This window comes from Myotis yumanensis, unplaced genomic scaffold (genome assembly GCF_028538775.1).
Source record: "Myotis yumanensis isolate MYYU_CA2020_CCGP unplaced genomic scaffold, mMyoYum1.0.hap1 SCAF_1, whole genome shotgun sequence".
NCBI lineage: Eukaryota > Metazoa > Chordata > Mammalia > Chiroptera > Vespertilionidae > Myotis > Myotis yumanensis.
In genome coordinates this window covers 195,919,689-195,940,365 of record NW_027223752.1, presented here as the reverse complement: position 1 = coordinate 195,940,365, position 20,677 = coordinate 195,919,689, and the positions used below count along the sequence as shown (strand labels likewise).

At 40.9% G+C, this 20,677-nt stretch overlaps 1 protein-coding gene across 11 annotated transcripts in view; it reads left to right on the top strand.

Moving 5' to 3' along the window:
• The window catches only part of RUFY3 (RUN and FYVE domain containing 3), a 77,200-nt gene extending 56,915 nt beyond the window's left edge, over window positions 1-20,285 (top strand). For 3 of the 11 annotated variants that reach the window (XM_070395361.1, XM_070395375.1, XM_070395380.1), the window contains 9 exons: window positions 702-785; window positions 2,729-2,896; window positions 3,377-3,474; window positions 7,496-7,672; window positions 8,789-8,888; window positions 11,709-11,773; window positions 14,341-14,368; window positions 15,130-15,198; window positions 18,906-20,285. In XM_070395361.1, the coding sequence (XP_070251462.1) occupies window positions 702-785; window positions 2,729-2,896; window positions 3,377-3,474; window positions 7,496-7,672; window positions 8,789-8,888; window positions 11,709-11,773; window positions 14,341-14,368; window positions 15,130-15,198; window positions 18,906-19,049 (933 nt within the window). In that variant the 3' untranslated portion in view covers window positions 19,050-20,285. The other 8 variants (XM_070395399.1, XM_070395406.1, XM_070395413.1 and 5 more) reach the window with 5 other exon arrangements.
• Window positions 20,286-20,677: the final 392 nt, after the last annotated feature.

The window sequence follows — 20,677 nt, the reverse complement described above, 5'->3', positions numbered from 1 at the left end:
CGAGGTTGATAGAGCTTCTAGCACCTGTACCTAAATATTCCCAGATGGCTGTGGGTGTAATTTTCTGTCTGTCATGATTTTGTTGGCATTTCTTCATACTGCTGGTAGTATTGCTATCTCTAGAAAGGTCTTCCTGTTCCCTTGTATCCTCATGCTTCTAACCTGTGACCTAGGAACCCAAACATCCAGTTATTAAAATGGTTCCTAAAAAGTAACTAGGCTGAATGAGGAACAAACTCATTTTCTAAGAGTAACTTTTGACTTTAATGCGTGAACTTTGTGAAAAAAACTGTGACCGATCAGAAGAATTTTTTGATGACTTCCTTACTTTTAGCTGTGATATCTCTGGATGGTTAGAGATACCAGATGTAAGATCTCTGGAGAAGGAATATATTCCCAATTGAACATTTGGCCCAATTCATAGTTGACAGTGAATACTGTTTTGTTTTTAGAGGCTGATTTTTAAAACTTCTACTACTTGGTTTGGTAAACTATCTAAAGACTTTAAACAAAATAGAAAGAAATCCTCAATTCAGCTTAAGAATTTGTAAGTTACTAACCCTCTTCAATTTCTTTGTTGTCTTTATTCATTGTTGTATCTGCTTAGGTTTGATCATTTTCTCTTAATAAATAGGAGTGCTGGTGTTAGCTAACTATATAAATTCTTTATCCTTAAAAATGTACTGTTTTATCATTTCAAGGCTCCTAAGCAAGACAGAACTTCAGAAGGGCAAGCACTAAGTGAAGCAAGAAAGCATTTAAAGGAGGAGACACAATTACGACTGGTAAACTTCATTTACATTCTGATAATTCAGAAGACTGGCAGAATGTAACAGCTTGCTTAGGGTTTGTCTTAGACCAAGACCAGGAATAGCAGCAGTGTACTGACACATTTTTATGCATCCTATAAACTGTTTCTCACTCTTGTTAATCCATATTCTCTATAATGCTTTCTCAGTCCATTTTCTGAGTATTCTCAACTGCAAATAAGATTTTGCAATCTTTATTTACTTGCTTTTATAGTTTGTATTGCAAAAACATTAGGTATATAGTAACTACTTTATAAACTCAGCACTCCCTTCTCCCCACCTCAGTCATCACTCCTGTGAAGATTCTGATATGTCTCCTTGGAGGGGGCAGCTTCTCGCCTCATCACTAAGAGCCATTAATGTAGAATTGTATTCTTTTATTTTTAGCTGTTACTTCTAATTTATTCTTGTTCTTATACATAAATAGAAAGATGCGTCATCAGTGTTAGTCTTAAAATATTTTGAGACTCATATGTATTATGAAAAAAATACATATGAGAATGTATAATAAGGAGTAATATTCTTGAACTGCATTTTATCCAAGTATTAGTGTACTAATACACCCCTGGTATTAATATATTAATTCTTCCTGCAATTTAGATAGTATGACAAACAAAAGAATCTACCACCACCACCCCAGTAGTGTCTCTAACAATAAGGAAAAGGCTGAAAATAAGGAGTGAGCCTTATACACTAATAGTGTATAAAACAGAATTTCAGATTTTCTGAGAAAATAATACTGTTTTGACATCCTTGAAATAATTATCATTTTCCTTCTATGTGTTTGTGAATTGGATCTCAAAATACTTTCTACAGAGAAGCTCCTACAAATAATATATGGCAACTTTATAAAAAGCAGTCTAATCCAATTTCTGTCGTGCTAACCATGTTAGAGGAGTGCCTCAGTTAAGCAGCATGTGATAAAAATTGTACACAAAATTTTCCACATCCTTATGTCACAATAAGATAAATGTTAAAAAAGGAAAGAAGCCGTAACCGGTTTGGCTCAGTGAATAGAGCATCAGCCTGTGGACTGAAGGGTCCCAGGTTTGATTCCGGTCAAGGGCATGTACCTTGGTTGTGGGCACATCCCCAGTAGGAGATGTGCAGGAGACAGCTGATTGATGTTTCTCTCTCATTGATATTTCTAACTCTCTATCCCTCTCCCTTCCTCTCTGCAAAAAATCAATAAAATATATTTAAGTGAGTAAATAAATAAATAAGGAAAGAAACAAAGCAAGTAGGCAAGGTCCTAGCTGTGCCTTGGGATAGCCTGAATGCAGAAGAACCTCAGGAGTTTATAGCTTTGATCATCCGAATAATGTTACAGTAATAATGGTTGGAACAAAAAGAGGCTCATGTTAAGTGAATCTAAAAATTAAGTTAGCCATATTGACTATTCACAGTAATTGAATGTTACCCTGGGAACCCACAGTATCTTTTTTATTTCTTGGGCTCTTGAATATGTCAACAATATCCAAATTGAAGAGAATTACAACTGCTTTATTTTGTACTGGCTACTATAACGGTATATAAATATATATGTTCACTAGTATATATATATATTTATATAATAAGACATGACATCAGTTGTCTATCTTAATATCTGATGAAGTACCTCAGGTATGTGTGTATTTTATTTATTTATTTATTTATTTATTTATGTGTGTGTGTATTTTAGACATATTAAATAGCACTACCTTTGGCCTATTAAGCCCTTCAGATTTGTAAATTACCGAGTAAATGTTATTGTAATTATCCTAATTATTCTTGTCATTAACGTCTCTGCATTGAATGAGAGCTTATAGCTATTTTGTCAGAATATTCAGACCTAAGAGTTTGGTGTACCTTTTCCTGTGGAATTTTTTGGTTTGTGCATAGATGAGAGAGAGTAAGCACTTCCTTTACCTTTGGGGCAGGATGTTGAGAAAGAACTGGAGATCCAGATCAGCATGAGGCAGGAGATGGAGCTGGCCATGAAGATGCTGGAGAAGGACGTCTGCGAGAAGCAGGATGCCCTGGTGTGTCTGCGGCAGCAGCTGGATGACCTCAGGGCTCTCAAACACGAACTTGCCTTTAAGCTGCAGGTGAAGGAAACAGGAACCGACTCACTGTTCTCTAAAATCCCAGGGCTTTCCTTTGCCCCTCTTGTTTAGAATCACACTTTAAATACCAGAAGAAAGAGCTGCATCTCATTTTGAGGCTAGCTGCTCGTAAACCACTTTAGGAATCTGACCATTGCCATGGCCACTTTCCAGATTGTGAGATAATTTCTATTCTGCAGTCTAACCTACCAACTGAGTTATATATTCTATTAGCTTTTATACTGGAATATGCTAAATTGATGAACCTTCTGGTGTTGATTTTTGTGAAAAAGATGCATATAACACTACTAATTTTAAACATTGCTTTTTGTTTCTTCTACACTTGGGAATTAAATAGTTCCCAAATATATGAGCATTTCTATTTCTCTATTTCCCACATACCATTAGGTTCAAAAGGCATGTGAGATTTTTTTCAGGATTTTATGTTGTGTATACATCACTCATAATTCTTTTCCATAACAGAGTTCAGACTTAGGAGTAAAACAGAAAAGTGAACTAAACAGTCGCTTGGAAGAGAAGACCAATCAGATGGCTGCTACCATTAAACAACTTGAACAAAGGTAAAGTTTCTTTAGAAACACTTTGGGCCTACAGTGCTGGAAGTGCAGAGAATGTACTATGCATTTGGCAAACAGAAAGTATGTTCAGTTCTCCCAGCTTAACATCAGCATGCTCGCAGAGAGAAAGCTGATAAAAGTTTGTTTTGTCTAAGATGTTGCTGAAAACGTTTATAAAAAACATTAGTCTTTTGTGACTGTTTTGAACAGCAGAACTCTAACCCTCTCATTTAATCCCATTTCAATGCCATGTGTTAGGGGAGGGATACTTAACAAGGATGAAAGGGCTTTCAAATATGTTTGTGATTCTACTGTTTTATTGTTCATCACTAAAGTCATTAAATACTTTGGTGCCAGGTGATACAGGGGTACTGAGGGCCCTGCTAAAAAATTTAACCCCTTTCTCTCCTTTCTCCTGAACAGTCCTATAGCTTCCACTGTCACCTCATGCCCATGACTCTTAAATCTGTCTCCAGCTCTGTCCTTCAGTCTTGTATTCTCATTCTCTGACCAGCTATTTCCCTCTAGTACCCACCATTCATTAAGTACATCCTCTCCCTATGCTACTCTTTTGTTTCACTTTTGGTTTGAAAACACCATTTTCTTCCTAGTGCCAAGAGAAATGGCTGAGACTTCAAGCTCAAATGAGCGACAACAGCCACGGTCATTCATTGTTGCCAGCCTGTGTTGCCACCTTTACCCCCACTGATCACCCTTGCACTTGAGCAAAACTAAACTACCAACTGGTCCCTGGATATGCTTCCTATTTTTCTCATCCATATCTTTTCTAATAGTTCCACCAATTAGAAATGCCTTCCTCTCCCCACTTCCTTGTTCTTCAGATACATTTTTTTTACATTCAGGTTCAAAGGTGACTTTTTTAAAGCTTCCTCTAATACTTCTTCCCAGATAAAATAACCTGCCAAGTCTGCCCTTGGAACTCCCATGGCCTTATATCCATACCTCCCCAGACTGCTTGTAACACTTCTCATTTCTGCCTTACCTCATACCCTTGATATATGTATTGTATCTTCTAGTGAGAGTGTGAACTCCTTAAGGTTAGTTAACTAGTTGTTTAAGTTCCCTCATTGGATCTGTCACAGTGCCTTGCATTTACAAGGCATTCATTTAGTAGATGCATGAATGAATGGATGAATGCATGATGTCTTTTATTCAGATGATTCTTGACCAGTAGGGTCCTGAATGGCACTGAATATTAATGTTAACTCAAAAGTTATTTGCAAATTAATAAAAAAGCTTGAAACCTCTGGTTTGGCTGATTTTAAATAAAAAGATATCCGTCTATCCAGGAAATTATCTAAGTTCTTGCTCATAAGCAAGTATGTGTTTATGATTCAACAAATCAATTTTAGTGTTCATAGATTATGTGTTTGAAGTGTATAAAATTCATTTTCAATGGTTTTTTGACTTGGTGTTTAAAGCAGACAATTAAAATAATGACATCTCTTCAAATATGCTGACTTATTATCTTGCTATTTTTCTCTTTCCTGTTTATTCATTTTCTCATTCCCCTTTCACTCCATTTTTATTTTTATTTTCTTAATTTAGTGAAAAGGATTTGGTGAAACAGGCAAAGGCCTTAAATAATGCAGCAAATAAATTGATCCCCAAACATCATTAGGCATTTTGCAGCTTGTCACCTCGCAAGTCTGATGTCACAACAGAATTGTAAAAGGAAGAAATCTGAAAGCTATTACATTTGGGCTCTGATTCATATAAAACATCACCAAAAATTGACTTTGAATTTATTGGACTTTTAAAAAAAAACAACAATTTGATATATAGGCTGTGTTTTTTCTTCTTACTTTCTCCCCAGAGTTAGAAAATTTAGTGTAAGTTCTCAATTAAATGCCAAATAAACTTCAAGAAATTACTTCTGAGTTGACCAATAAATAAAAAATTCCATTTAAAAAAGAAGCCTAGGGAATTGAAGCTTTGTACACATATTATTGATGCTTTGCAACCCAGTACCTGACAATATCAGATTCTAGATGCATTGTCTATATCAACAAGCCTGTTCTACCACTGCGATGTAATGAACTAGAGGTGACTATGGGCCTGGACTCTTCTAAAGTAGTTCTGTGTCTCTTAGGCCATGACCCCTTTTCACTTTTGTTATGTAGATTTAATCCCCAAGACAGGATAAGTCTTAGTATTTTACTGCAGTTCTATTCTCTATAACCAATATTGCTTGCAACTTTTTTGCCTTAGTGACTTCCTGGAGTGGGGAAAACAGCATCCTTACATTTCTATAAAGTACATAGAGATAAAATTAGTGATTAGGTAATTTATAATAGCATAATAATGTGGAAGCTTGGAAAAACCCTCCTAATATTTGTCATCTTCTACCTCTGCCATTTTCTTGCAATTCCACTCCCTCTTTAGGTAGTTCAGAGAGAACAATTTTAATAAAAATACTCCCCTCCTATGAAAAAATACACTACACATATTTTAAATCCTGCTTTTCCCTTTGGAGTAAAGACAACCAGGTATTGACACGAGTGGTGGTTTCCTGCCTGTTATTCCATGCTAGAAACATTTTCCTAAGAGTTTCTGTTATTTTTTGTTTAGATGGGGATTTGCCAAAGTTTCTAGGAAACTAACAATCTAATTATTAGGAAATCATTCCAGAGTGGGAAATAGATAAATGATAAAAACAATCTTTATTATTTAGTCTAAAAATAAAGATTCCCAGTAGGTGTCCACAAACAATAATAAGCAGGGCTTATTTCTCTAAGTGACCACAGATTTAACCCTTTCTGGATTCCACATTGTAAATAATCCAATAAATAATGTAATTTTTTTAAAAATGGCTTTTGAATTTGGGGGGACAGACTAAACAAGCCTTTATCCCTTCAAAAAGTCATGGCAAATGGTTTTTTTTCTCTTTTTTCATTCTGTTATTGCAGCATTTCAGCTGCTTAGGTTGGGACAAAAATAATCCCTTTGCTTCCTGCCCTGAAATTCATACCTTCCTGGAAAAAAAACAGAATTAAGAGAGTAAGCTAGATTTCATTTATGCTTTTACAGGTCCTTGTAGACTTGAACCAAAGTCAAATCAAAGAGCGCAGGAGCAACCCTCATGGAAGATCCTGTGCTCTTCAACTCATTTTATTTCTTATAATTTTGCACCTATTTTTATCTTCATCAAACTTTTGTGGTAAATTGCCTTTTCTATGAGCATTCAGGAGTGTCCAAACTCCAAAATAAAACATTTTTAGAGACTACACATAGTATGCTTCCAAATTCTATTTTATAGGGCCCTGGATATTTCACCTCTTAGAACATGCTTCTTTATAGGTGCAAAGTTATAGAATATATGGAAGAAAACATTCATCAGAATCTCCCAGAGAATCTGGTCAGGAATTCTGTGCAGGCCCAGGGCTGAATTGCTTATCCAATTATACACCACTTGGCAGGAATAGAAAAGGAAAGAGATGGCCAAATTCTAACAAAGGCTTCTCCTTATATAATAACCCAAAGTCTCGGGAAGGGTTGACATATAATGTCCAATGGTTTAATACAATTTGTGGGTTAGGGGAAGGACCAGGAAAATGTTCCAGTTCCATATATAAGAAGGTAGTTGCCCATTTGCAAGTTCCAGTTGTGTGTATAAAATAAATATAAAGTACCAAACCAATTAGGAAATAAAAACAACCAAAAAAAAAGTGGATTTAACTTTAATTACTGTGTGCTTAAGGTTGGCTTTGGATATGGATTTTCTAAACAGTGGTGTTTTGTTGTTCATCATCTAATGGCTGTAAACTGTAGTACTAGAATAAAAAAAATGGAAAATCACTTTTCTTCTGCCTGGTTCACCTTCATCTTGCTTTTCTTGAGAATTTGTTTCTTCTCCATCTTTTTCCCCCATATTTTCTTCCCCTGTGTCCTGCAGAATTTTTGTCTTCTCTCTGTCTCTCCATGCCTTCTTCCTTGGGTTGTTTTATGTTGTGCTGTGAACTTGGTCTTCCTCCCCACCGTGGCTTTTGTTTTTTATCACAAGTTCATGTGGCTCACATCCAGATTGCGCCAGGCCGAGCGAGGCCGCCAGTCTGCTGAACTGGACAACCGGCTCTTCAAGCAGGACTTCGGAGACAAGATCAACAGCCTGCAGCTGGAAGTGGAGGAGCTCACGAGGCAGCGGTGAAGAGAGGGCGCTGCAATCGACAGGGTGGTTGTGGTAATTCTAAGGCTGGACAGTGCGAGAAGCGGGTCTCGTGACCCAGCTATCTCCGTTCTGTCTCTACAGTGCCTTTCTCTGACATTAGAACTCAGAAAGCTTCACATACCTCAGCATCCCCAAAATCTTGTCGACATCCTTTGTGTTCAGAGAATTAGGGAGTTACAACCCAAGGTCCAAGATACACAAAAAAGAGTAAGAGAATTAATAGCCAACATAACACTAATAATAGCATTTTTTGAATTCTCACTGTGTGCCAAATACTTCACTGAGCACTTCACATGCATTCTCTCTTAACATCTCCCCATCAAACCTATTAATAGGTGATCGTATTACCTCCACTTTCAGATGAAATTAAAGCTTAGAGGGGTTAAATTTGTCCAGATTCACACAATTAAGCTAATAAGTGCGACATTCTAATTTAAAAAGCCTGTCTCTCACTGACTCCAAGCCCTCAACTCACTTTTCCATATTATCTCTCAGAGGCTCGTTTCTGTGCTAAAATCACTGACTTCAAACAAATAGAACGTGGGTGTTGGGTAGAAATGCACATAGCTGCTAAGGACACGTGGTTGAAGGTATAGCTGGGATTCACTCCTATACCTGTAGGAAGAGACAGTTCGTTCATATGAAATGGGACTTCAGTGTCAGTGCTTTCATACTGAATCTGCTGAAAATTTATAAATACTGTCTTTCAATTACAGTAAATCCTACTAATTGCCATTCAGTTGACCACAACTCTTCATTAAGAGTTCATATTAAATATTGACATTCAGAGTGGTGAACCTCAGGCACTGGGAGATCCTAAACCTAGTTGTTCATATATAGGGTAACTTTTTATTAATCAAGTATTAAAATTTATTATTAAGCTTTAAGAAAAGGGTTTGGGATTCTTAGTCTAAGAAAGACTAAACATGTTGTATGTATTTTAGTGTTACTGGCTTTATTTTATTGTATTTTAGTACTTTAAAAACTAGTTTTCCATATATAGGGCAACTTTTTATTATTCAAGTATTAAAATTTTATTATTAAGCTTTAAGAAAAGGGTTTGGGATCCTTTTTAGAATGATTTCAGAACTCTAAATGTTCATCCTTTTCCTCTCCAACCTATCCCAGGAACCAGCTTGAGTTAGAACTAAAACAGGAAAGAGAAAGAAGGTTAAAGAACAGCAGGAGCATCCCAGGAAAGAGTTCCCAGAAGCCAGAACCCAAAATGGTAATAATTGTTTCTCCCTTGTTTGTTTGTTTAATACTTAGAGACTACCTTGATGGGCTGGACAGTTTCCTCTCATGGAACACGTGCTAATTGCTGTGGCCTTGAGCATGTAGCTAGCAGGCTAGAGCTGAGTGGACACATGAGTGCTTGATTCTGGATCTATCTATGAGGTGCTCTCACTTGATTTCATTTGGTAAAGGGAATGAGTAACCATACTTTCCTGTGGCCCTGTCAACCTGTCAACCTTTTTAATCTGTCAAGTAAGATTATTTTGGTATCTTAACAAAAATAAGTGTTTCTTGGACTTCTGCTAGCTAATCCTATATAATAAAAGGCAAATATGCAAATTGTCCCCAAGAGCGGGAGTTCGACTGACAGGGAGTTAGACATGTGCTGACCACCAGGGGGCGGTGTGAAACATGGCAGGCATTGGCAATGCAGTGCTGGCAGCGGGTGGCAGTGGACGCACTACCAGCCCCAATGGGCCCTGACAAGAGTGAGACCGTGGCAGGATGGTGAAGCAGGGGAGTGGGCGGCGTCAGACCAAGGCAGGTGCAAAGGGAGGCCTCAGCCAGTAGCAGCTAGGGACCCTACCTGTGCACAAATTTTGTGCACTGGGCCTCTAGTCTAATCTAATAAGAGAAATATGCAAATTGACCGTAACTTCACTACGCCCCCAAGCCACGCCCACCAGCCAGTCAGAGCGACAATATGCAAATTAACCCAACCAAGAAGGCGGCCGGCAGCCACAGAGCTGGAGCAAGCAGGAGGCTTGGTTGCCCTGGCAATGGAGGAAGCCAAGCTTCCCACCTGCCCTGGCCCGGCTGTGGCCTCCGCTAAAGGCAACAAAGTTTCAATTATAGAAGATAAATAAATCCCAGATACCTGCTTCCAGCCAGCCTCCACTGGGAGCTTGGGTGGCTAAGGGCCATGGCCAGCCTGCAAACAGCCATCAGCCACTCACCCAGGCTGGCCAGGCACCCCAGCAGGACCCCTACCCTGATCTGGGACACCCTTCAGGGCAAACCAGCCAGCCCCCACCCATGCACCAGGCATATAATAAAAGGGTAATATGCAAATTGACCCTAACAGCAGAATGACTGGGAATGACTGGTCACTATGACACACACTGACCACCAGGGGGAAGATGCTCAATGCAGGAGCTGCCCCCTGGTGGTCAGTGCACTCCCACAGGGGGAGCTCTGCTCAGCCACAAGCCAGGCTGATGGCTGCCAGTACAGCGGTGGTGGTGGGAGCCTCTCCTGCCTCCTCAGCAGTGCTAAGGATGTCCGACTGCAGCTTAGGCCTGGTCCCGCTGGCAAGTGGACATCCCTCGAGGGCTCTTGGGCTGCCAGAGGGATGTCTGACTGCCAATTAGGCCCGATCCCCCAGGGAGCAGGCCTAAGCCAGCAGGTAGACATCCCCCAAGGGGTCCCAGACTGTGAGAGGGCACAGGTTGGGCTGAGGGACCCCCCCGAGTGTACAAGGCCTCTAGTATTTTTAATAATATGGCATAGTAATCCCTCCCCACCCTGAGTTCTCCTTTAACAGAATTGTCTTAAATGTGGATTTGCTTCTATAGACATTTTCAAAATCATGAGGATTTCAGTTTTAGCATGCTCAAGGTACTCACTTCTTTAGGGAAAATTTAAAAAAGGTGGAACTAGGCTTGGGGAAGGGACAATAATGTAAAGTGCTTTAAAGACCAGAAGTGTAAGTTTCTACAGAACAGTCTCAGGACAGAGACCTCCAGCTCCTGTGGTGGGGAGGGAGCTACAGTGGGGTAAGATCGTCTCTGGGACCTGGAAAACAAGATCCAGCCTCTTCAAAAAATAAAATTAGAAAATCATGAAAACCTTTTCTGTTAAAGACAAAGGGAACAAATTACCTTCTTTGTACATATATATATATAACAAAGCAGGACAAATTTATAAGCTTATTTAAAATTTCTAGAGAGTGTGCTGCTAATTTGCTGGAGAGTAGAAAAGAATAAGTAGAAATTTATTACACAGTACTCGTTAAAACTAATTTACAGTGTGCAAAGTACCACTGTGTAACCTGCTGTCTTTATTATTTTAGTTTAGCAAACATCAAATATACTTATAAGGGCTTACAGAGATTTACCAAAATCTTGGACTATCTTATCTGGTTTTGGGTTCCTCGATCATGAATTGCCCTGCAGTAGGGCGTCCCACAGGGTAAACTGCATTGGCCTCCCTTCCTTGACACTTGAGTGGTCTCAGAACATGCATTGTACTTTTGGAGACTGATGGACCTCAGCTCAAGGCAGGCAGCATAGAGTGTGTGCCACAGGAAGAATTTGTCTCTAAAACTGTAGGTAGTAAGTGGTCCTTCAAAAAAGAAAACTCCTTGACCTGTGCAGGCTGTAGAAATCATCATGGCATTGGGCCAGAGGGCCACACAGTCTGCTGGGTACAGCCATGCATGGTGTGACCATTTTTCCAGAGCTCAGCCACCAGGGGGAATATGTATGTGTGTATCTAGTTCTCTCCTTTTTCTTCTAGTAGCTGATACCTTGAGCCCACTATGCAAGTAAATAGTATACATTCAGAATTTTCATTTGAATATCAAGAATTAAAGAAAATATCGACTCTGAAAATCATTTGTTGCAAATTCTATCAGAATAATCAGTTAAGAAACTACTTGGAGCAAAGAATGAGGAAAAACATCTTGAAAGTTTAATTCCTTCCCTTTAAAAAGCTGCTTAGCTTTATACCCAAGCTAAGAAAAAATGATTGCAATATCATCATTGTTTAGCATTCTGAATCCTTAATAAATTAGACTGTTTTCTTTTGGCAGGATGGGAAGCACAAAATTCAAGAGGAAAATGTTAAACTAAAACAACCCCTGGAAGAAAGCCACAGGTGTTTGTTAATAAAGTATTAACTAAGATATAAAGTGATTTTGGGGTGGTGGGAAAGAGGGAGCTTTGGGTATACATTGGCAATGACAAGGCCGGACACTGACTTCTGATATGAATATTCTAGAAAGACATTTTGAAGGGGTTGTGAGTAAATAACAAACCAAATAAGTATTGTAACACAGTAAACCAAACCCATTTAGTCCGTTTCAGAAACAAGAAGGGTGATCAAGCTGTCCTCTGACTTCCCTAAAGTTAATTCCCAAATTCAAATTATCACTTAGAAGATTATCTCTAATCTCTGCTGGATTGGTATCCCAAGAAAATGAAGCATATGTCATAGCATTTCTTAGGTTCTTACATGTACTTGAGTATGACTCACTTCTACCTGTGTGCTAAGAGAAAGGCAGCTATGTTTCAAAGAAATCCTCTAATTGCCCTTACTTCTGTTCTCTTAAGGGTCTCAAACAGTTTAATTTTATTCCTTTTTCTTAATTCTTCATCTGATTTGTTCACTACAATGAAGAGCATAATGTCGTTTAAAGGAAATTGACTTTTAACAATAATTCTAGAGGGTAGAAATATAACAAAATATTACATAATCCCACTGCATTAAAAAATGAAGGAGGTCCAACTATTTGACATCCTGGGAAAGGCAAAACCATGGAGACAGTTGCCAGGGTCTAGGGCAGCCGTGGGCAAACTACGGCCCGCGGGCCAGATCCGGCCCGTTTGAAATGAATAAAACTAAAAAAAAAAAAGACCGTACCCTTTTATGTAATGATGTTTACTTTGAATTTATATTAGTTCACACAAACACTCCATCCATGCTTTTGTTCCGGCCCTCCGGTCCAGTTTAAGAACCCATTGTGGCCCTTGAGTCAAAAAGTTTGCCCACCCCTGGTCTAGGGGGTGTAGATGGATGGATGAATAGGCGGAGCACAGAGGACTTTTTAGGACTGAAAATACTCAGTATGATACTATGGTGATTATACCTGTCATTATACATTTGTCCAGATCCATAGAATGTAGAAAACTAAGAGTGAAGCCAAAGGTCAACTAAGGACTTTGAGTAATTATGATGTGTCAGTGTAGGTTAATTGATTATAACACCATGTACTACTCTGGTACAGTGTGTTGATATTGGGGAGAATGGGTGGAATATATGAGAAATCTCTGGACTTGCTGCTCAGTTAGTTCTGCATTGAACCTAAAGCTGCTCTAAAAGTTAAGGTCTGTTGTAACAACAACAAGAGGTTAGTAACAAGGAAATATACCTGAGAAGGGTTCTGAGAGAACTATACAGTGTGTATTTTTGGTATCTGCCCGTCCAGGCTTTGATGCCTTAAGAATGAGGTTGTGTGTCATCAGGAGCAAAAGCAGCTGCTGGAGACGATAAATCGCCCAGTGCAACAGCAGGCTGATTATGCAGGTACTCAGCCTAAGTAGCCCTTCCTCACTACCAAGGCCAGAGTGATTCCAAAGCCTTTAACTTTAATCCCAAAGACCCTGGTCTGACCAGGACCTACCTTCGACAGCAGCCCGATAACAACACATCAGCTCGCCCTGAGCCATGGAAGGGAATAGGCCATGAACTTAACCAGGACTAAAAAATTCCTTTCATGGTCAGCTCCTTCCAGACTAAAGTCAGTTTGTTACAGTCAGGAGTGTCTTACACACCAGGTTCTGATTTAGGCCCTGGGAATGTAAGACAATACTCCCTTATATCCGTAATGTATTTCACACTCACTATCTCCTTACAAATGTAATTCTCGTTGCAAAAGTTTAATCTATTCCTACCTTACAGATGAGAAAGTTTAAGGAGTACAAACAGGCTGGGTGGCACACCCAAGTTGCCTCTATTTGCCTTGTCTTCTCTTTTTAAGTACCTTGTCTCTGCACTACATAATAGCTGCTTCCAGGGCTGTCCTAAAACATACCCAGGCTTCCTAGGGTTGTGGTCCAAGGAACAGCTGAAAACCGGGTCACACTGGGGCTCACACTGCCACTCAGCCGAATGGAAGTGGAACCACTGTGGATCTTGGGACGTTTTCTCTAGAGCCAAAGTGGACCTGGCTTTCCTTTTAAGTTCTATTTGAAGTTGGGAAAATCAGCATTAGCTCAGCTTGGTCTCATGTGACAATCTCCTTCATAGCCCTGTCCCTGATTAGTAAAGTTCACATGTTAACATTATTAGGGAGAGGGGACTAATATATAACATAGTGAATAGATTTCTGTAATATTAGATAGAAAAAAGCTATTAAAACATGGTGTTGGCCATTTGGAGTTTTACATATTTGGAAAAATAAACGTTTACTGGGTAGTAAAAAGGAAACATAAACTATAACTCCAAATCTATTTTTAAACAGGAACCACAATGTAGACCAAGGATCAGATTCTAGTAATAAATGTAACAACCAAAATTTCTTCTCCTTGAAGGTCAAGATTAGTGATTATATTGGTTCCAACAACATAAAAGAACCATGTTATTGCTTTTTGTGTGCGTTTGAAATGATACAAGGGAAAATATAATAAGTTGCTATATTTACTGTTTCTAATTTTCCATTCTAGGCTGCAATCTCCCCCAGTGGATGAACAGGTAACTGAGTCTCCTGTCCTGAGAAACATCTTGTAGAAACTGTGTGGTTGGCTGTGCCATGCCGGGCTGTACACAAAGCAGCATGGAGGTAGATGAATGCGTACAGGCCTCTGTGTCCTCGCCTTTTAACAGTGTCCCAAACAGACATGCATTTGCCTGAAACTACAGGGAGCAGCGCAGCTTTGAGCAATCTCCTAAGTAAACACTAGTCCTCACTTGTTTGAAATCCTGTCACCTAAGAAATTGGTCCTAAGAGAGCTCACAGTTACCTCCCTTTCCCTTAGATTTCCCTATATAAAATGGAGAGAAAAAATATTTCTCAATCACTTAGAAATAAGTAATGTAATTGTAAAATACTTTGCAAATAAGTAGTATATGCCAACCCAAAGAGAAAGATGATAAATGCTTCTGTGTCCAAGTCACTCTGTTATTTATTAGGATATAAAGCGAAGCGTACTGTTTTGCATTCTCTCATAGAGTAACTCAAGAAGGATGGGGCTTTTTCCCCCCCACTTTTTACATTATACTTATATACTTTTTATAAATAAAATCATGTTAATTTATTATAAAAATTAAAGGAGCTCCAAGGCTAAAGATAGTAGTATCAGAGTTGTGTTAAGGTGGTGGGACTTTATGTAATTTTCTAGTTTCCAGATAGTCTGTACTGTGCTTATATTAATTTTGTAACTAACAATGCATATTCTGAAAGTGTTACTATTTCTAGGGTTAAGGGAAACTAACTGGCTTACTGTGTGGTTTAGGATCAGCCGCTGCTCTCTGAAGAGCCACAGGTGTGTCAGCTATGCCAGGAAGGAGGCAGCCTAACAAAGGTAACAGTGGTGAGAAATGAGCAGGTTCTCACAGGGATGTCCTTACATTACTAGCCCCTCCCAATAGCAGGGCCTTTGCTGTGGAGAGTGCAGAGTGGGAGGAAAGCAAAAGAATCATGCATTTATTTATTTTTTAAATATATTTAATTGATTTTAGAGAGGAAGGGAGAAGGAGAGAAAGAGAGAGAGAGAAACATCAGTAATGAGAAAGAATCATTGATTGGCTGCCTCCTGCATGCCCCCTAATGGGGATCGAGCCCAGAGCCCAGGCATGTGCCCTTAGCCGGAATCGAACCTAGGACCCTTCAGTCCACAGGCCGATGCTCTATCCATTGAGCAAAACCAGCTAGGGCGGAACATGCATCTATTGTGTACCCTTTTTTTTTTTCAGTCATGTTGGTAAATCCCCATTAAAACAAATATAAGCAACTAAAATAATTTAACACAAATAAACATAAACTTATAAATATTCCTTGAGTGCCTGCTGTGTGGAATATGATGTTCCATGTGCTGGAGAAAACGATGAGCAAAGGGTAGACCAAGTCCCTGTTCTTGTGAAGTTAATGTCCTTTATGCCATCATTTTAATAAATGAAGAACCTCAGGCTCAGAGATGATAAATACATTTCCCAAAGTTACTCAGCTCATAAGTGCAGAGCCCAGAGGCAACGTGACTTTGATTCCAAAGTCTGCATTCCTCCCAGTAGTCCATCCTGCTTAGAACAGATAAGAAAGGTTTTGGGTAGGGGGGTTCTTTGAATTATTTGGGGAAATAGCCTCTGAGAGGGAAACGAGCTCTCTCCAATACCACTTGCTTTCCCCTGAGATCTTCAAGGGTCTCTACCTGAGCACCTTCGCGTTTGTTATGCTACTAGAGTAGGCAGAGGGAGAGAAATTCAGAAAAGAGTGTTTGACTGCCATAGCTGTGCCTTGCTCACAGTAGGACCCTCAGCATCTAATACCATGCCCTGTTCATAGTAGAGTCTCAAGAAATGTCATGAACAAGGAGTGTGAGAAACAAGTGCTTGGAAGAGATAAGAAAACATGCCCAACTTCTGGAGTACAACCTGCCTGCCACCATTTGTGATTATGCTGAATTTTAACAAATTACAGAAATATAGAAGAAACTGCTCTTCTAATTCTGGCTTCTCTCTTCTAAGCTATGCAAAAATAACTCCGTGTGTCAGGAAAATTCCTCCCAGGCTTTCAAATAGAAGTGACCCCCTACCTCCACTGCACCCTCTGAGAGATGAGTTGTTAGAGAGAAAGTAGCATTATTTGTAGGGGAAATTATTCATCATAGCCTCTGTATGGGAACTCTTGGAGCTGTGTGCACCCCCTTACCACAGCCTGACCAGTGGCACTGCCGTGGTGACCCACCTGCTGCTCTGCCGCTTGGCCTCTGAAGATGCAAAATGCTTAATAAAGAGACTAATGTCCCTATAAACAGGATGAGGAAGTTGTACTGATATCCCAAAGGATTTGCTTGTAGAGCATCACAGGAAAGCATTGAGCACATCTGTGTATTAGGAATTATACTTTCAGTTCATGCCCAGCACATGCTTTAATCTTAGGCTGCTACCCAATCCATAGCAAAGATGGCCTTACTTGGAGAATGCATAGGTATTTGCAAACTAATTTTAGAATTAGCCTACCTAACAGTGACTATAGCTAATGAAAGTATGTATCCTAAAGATAAAGAATGTGTGTATTCTGTCCTTTTTAATTCTCTTCATTTAAAATCTAAGAACTAGACCAGTGATGGCAAACCTATGACACGCGTGTCAGAGGTGACACGCGAACTCATTTTTTGGTTGATTTTACTTTGTTAAATGGCATCTACACTAATAAAAGAGAAACATGCAAATTGTGTCACTCCGCTACCCTTCCCATTGGCTAATCAGCATATCCTTATGCAAATTAACTGTCAGCCAAGATGGCAGCTGGCAGCCATTCACTGAAGTGAACAGGGAGGCTTGCTTGCTCCAGTGACTGCGGACTCCAACGTTCCCCGCCTGAGTTGCCGGCCTCTCAGCTGCAACTCTAAGCAACTATGTTGCAAATATAGAAGCTAAACAAAACCCCTGAAACCAGCTTTCAGTCAGCCGGGCTTCAGCCAGCTGGACCGCAAAATTGTATCAATGTTTTCAGCAGCGAGGCCTCAGAGCTAAAGCTGGCCCAGAATAGAAAAAAAGGAGCTGTTGAGAGCTTCAGTCACCCGCCAGCCGGAAAACGGCCCTCAGCCAGGCTGGCCAGGCACCCCAGTGGGGACCCCCACCCTGATCCAGGACACCCTTCAGGGCAAACCAGCCAGCCCCCACCCGTGCACCAGGCCTCTATCCTATATAGTAAAAGGGTAATATGCCTCCTGGCACCGGGATCAGCAGAGCCGCGAGGCCTCCCGGCACCAGGATCAGTGTGACAGGGGGCAGCGCCCCAACCCCCTGATCAGCCCTGCTCTGTGCCTGATAGGGGGGAGCTTCGCAACCCCCTGATCGCCCTGCGGCTCTGTGTGTGACAGGGTGCAGTGCCCCAACCCCCTGATAGGCCCTGCTCTGTGGGTGATAGAGGGCAATGCCCCAACCCCCCGCCCCCCATGGGCCCTGCTCTGTGTGTGATAGGGTAGAGCCATCACCTCCCCATCGGTCCTGCCCTGAGTGTGACAGCGGCGGCGCCCCAACCACCTGATCGGCCCTGCTCTGTGTGCGACAGGGTGCGGCGCCCCAACCCCCCTCCATGGGCCTTGCTCTGTGTGTGACAGGGTAGATCCATAACCTCCCCATTGGCCTTGCCCTGAGTGTGACAGGGTGCAGCGCCCCAACCCCCTGATCCTCCCTGCTCTGTGTGTGACGGGGTGGTGCCCCAACTCCCCTATTGGCCCTACTCTGTGAGTGACAGGGGGGAGCTCCTCAACCCCCTGATCGGCCCTGCTCTGTGAGTGACAGGGGGCAGCGCCCCAACCCCCTGATTGGCCCTACTCTGTGAGTGACAGGGGGCAGCGCCCCAACCCCCTGATCGGCCCTGCTCTGCATGTCGGGGTGGTGCCGCAACCTCCCCATCGACCCTGCCTTGAGTGTGACGGGGCGGTGCCCCAACCCCCCAATCGGCCCTACCCTGAGCATGACTGAGGGTGGCATCGCAACCTCCCAATCCGCCCTGCTCTGTGCATGACAGAGGGCGGCGCCCCAACTCCCCAATCGGCCCTGCTCTGAGCCTGACCAGGGGCTGCACCTAAGGATTGGGCATGCCCTCTGCCACCCGGGAACAGGCCTAAGCCAGCAGGTCGTTATCTCCTGAGGGATCCCAGACTGCGAGAGGGCACAGGCCTGGCTCGGGGACCCCCCTTCCCCCCTCCGCCCCCCCCCCCCCAGTGCACAAATTTTTGTGCACCGGGCCTCTAGTTTAAATATATAAAATAAATATCAAAAATATAAATCTTTGTTTTACTATGGTTGCAAATATCAAAAAATTTCTATATGTGACACGGCACCAGAGTTAAGTTAGGGTTTTTCAAAATGCTGACACGCCGAGCTCAAAAGGTTCGCCATCACTAAACTAGACTGTAAGCTTCTCTGTGGGCAGAGATCGTGCATAGCAAACATTCAGGCAACGCTTGATTAGATGCTAGTGTTGATGGTATTTGGCCTTTTATATCCCATGCATCCTTGTCCCTTCTCTTCCCCACCTAACCTGCTCTTCTCCTTATAGAATGTATGTGAGAACTGCAGAGGAACCTTCTGTGATGCCTGTTCAACAAATGAACTGCCTCTTCCTTCAAGTATTAAGCCTGAGCGAGTGTGCAATCCCTGTCACGAGCAGCTGATGAAACAGTACTCCACCAGCCCAGCATAAGGCTGGAGGCCAAGACCTGGACCCACATGCCTCTACTTGTGTTAGACATCAGGATTCCCTAGAGGCCAGGCCTGAGAATCATCTTGAGTTGATAGCAATGGTTTAAATAAACCAGATCCAGGAAGAAAAGACAGTGGTTGGGGCGCTGGAACTTTTGCTCGTTTTCCCTAATGACTGTATAAATAAAAGTTACTCAGTTGAACCTCTCTTCTAAACAACCCCACTTTGAAGGGTTTATTTTACGGCATGTCTTTGAAAGAGCTATTCATTTTAGTAAATAGTGATAACACTGGTAGATATAGTAGGAGAGGGTCCTTAGTGGATAAGAATATAAAGAAAAATGATCATCTTCCTCTATTACATTTGCAGGTTTGAGGAGGAAAGGTAAATGTTATGTAGGATCAAAATGACAGATGTTACATATTTTCCCAGGTGCTGCTAAACATGAACATTATTTCCTCTTCAACCCCACTACCTACCTCTTTAAAGTATCTCTGTCAAACTGTGAACACAAGCTCAGGGAAAAGAAATTAAAGAGTAATATAAATTCTGAATGTACTTAAAGCAATATTATATTATAGTTTCAGGACCAGAATTTTCTGGTCCTGGCCTGTAGGTATGTTCATTATCAGAACAAGGTGGAGGAACAGTTGCGGTTTTTCCACGTAATGACTTCAGAAGTAAATTCCTGCCCTGTTCAGTCTCCAACTACAAACAAGCCAGCTGCCTTCCCCAGTCTCCCCTCTCCAAGTCATAAAGGAAATTGTTAGTTTTTAAGATGGGGTTTAACTTTTGCAAATAGGAAATATTGAAAGCAAAATTAAGTCAGGTGTTAAGTAAAACAATTACATCCATGGCAGAGAATAATGAGCTCAGAATATTCTTTCTTGACTAAGGGATCCTTTATTCTGAGCCAAGAATGAGAACTGGTAGACAGGTTTCTTGGAAAGTATGATACTCAAACATCTTTCAGTAACAAGCTTTGAGGGGGGAGGGGAGTGCGTTTAGCAAGGGAAGGAAAGAAATGGTATATGCTATATTCATTATGTTACATGTGCCTAGATTGTAACTGGGTTAGAATTCTCAGTGGAAACATCCTGGAACCGTTGTATTTGATAAATTCTGTCTCCTAAAAAGGGTTACAGCTTAGGAAAGAGTTGTTATTTCAGAAGACTGGTGTGTTATTTGAAGCTGAATTTTAAGAGTACTAAGGAAAAATAAAATCTAATAAATCTAGCCTAGCTTGTTGTCTTTTTTCCCCTTTAAATAATATTTGTTTTTTGTGATTCTTCATTCTCCTTATTTTTGGCTATCTACATATGCCAGCATTGTTCTAGGTGCCACGGATAATTTAGAGAATTATCCTATATTAGCAAGTTATTTTATCATTAGTTTCAATTAAATTGGAAACAGGCAGCTCTGTACATAGACTGTAAGATGTAATAAGTAATTAGACATGAGATTTTTTTTTTGGAAGCTCCAAAGATCTATTAGTGCAGCAGCCCACAAGAGCAAGGAGACCAAGTCATGAAAACCTTGACTTAATGTTAAGCCTATTGTCCTTAAAATTTGCTTTCCACCATTTCCAACAGCATCAACAAGAATTAACCAAAGAGGCAAACAACTTT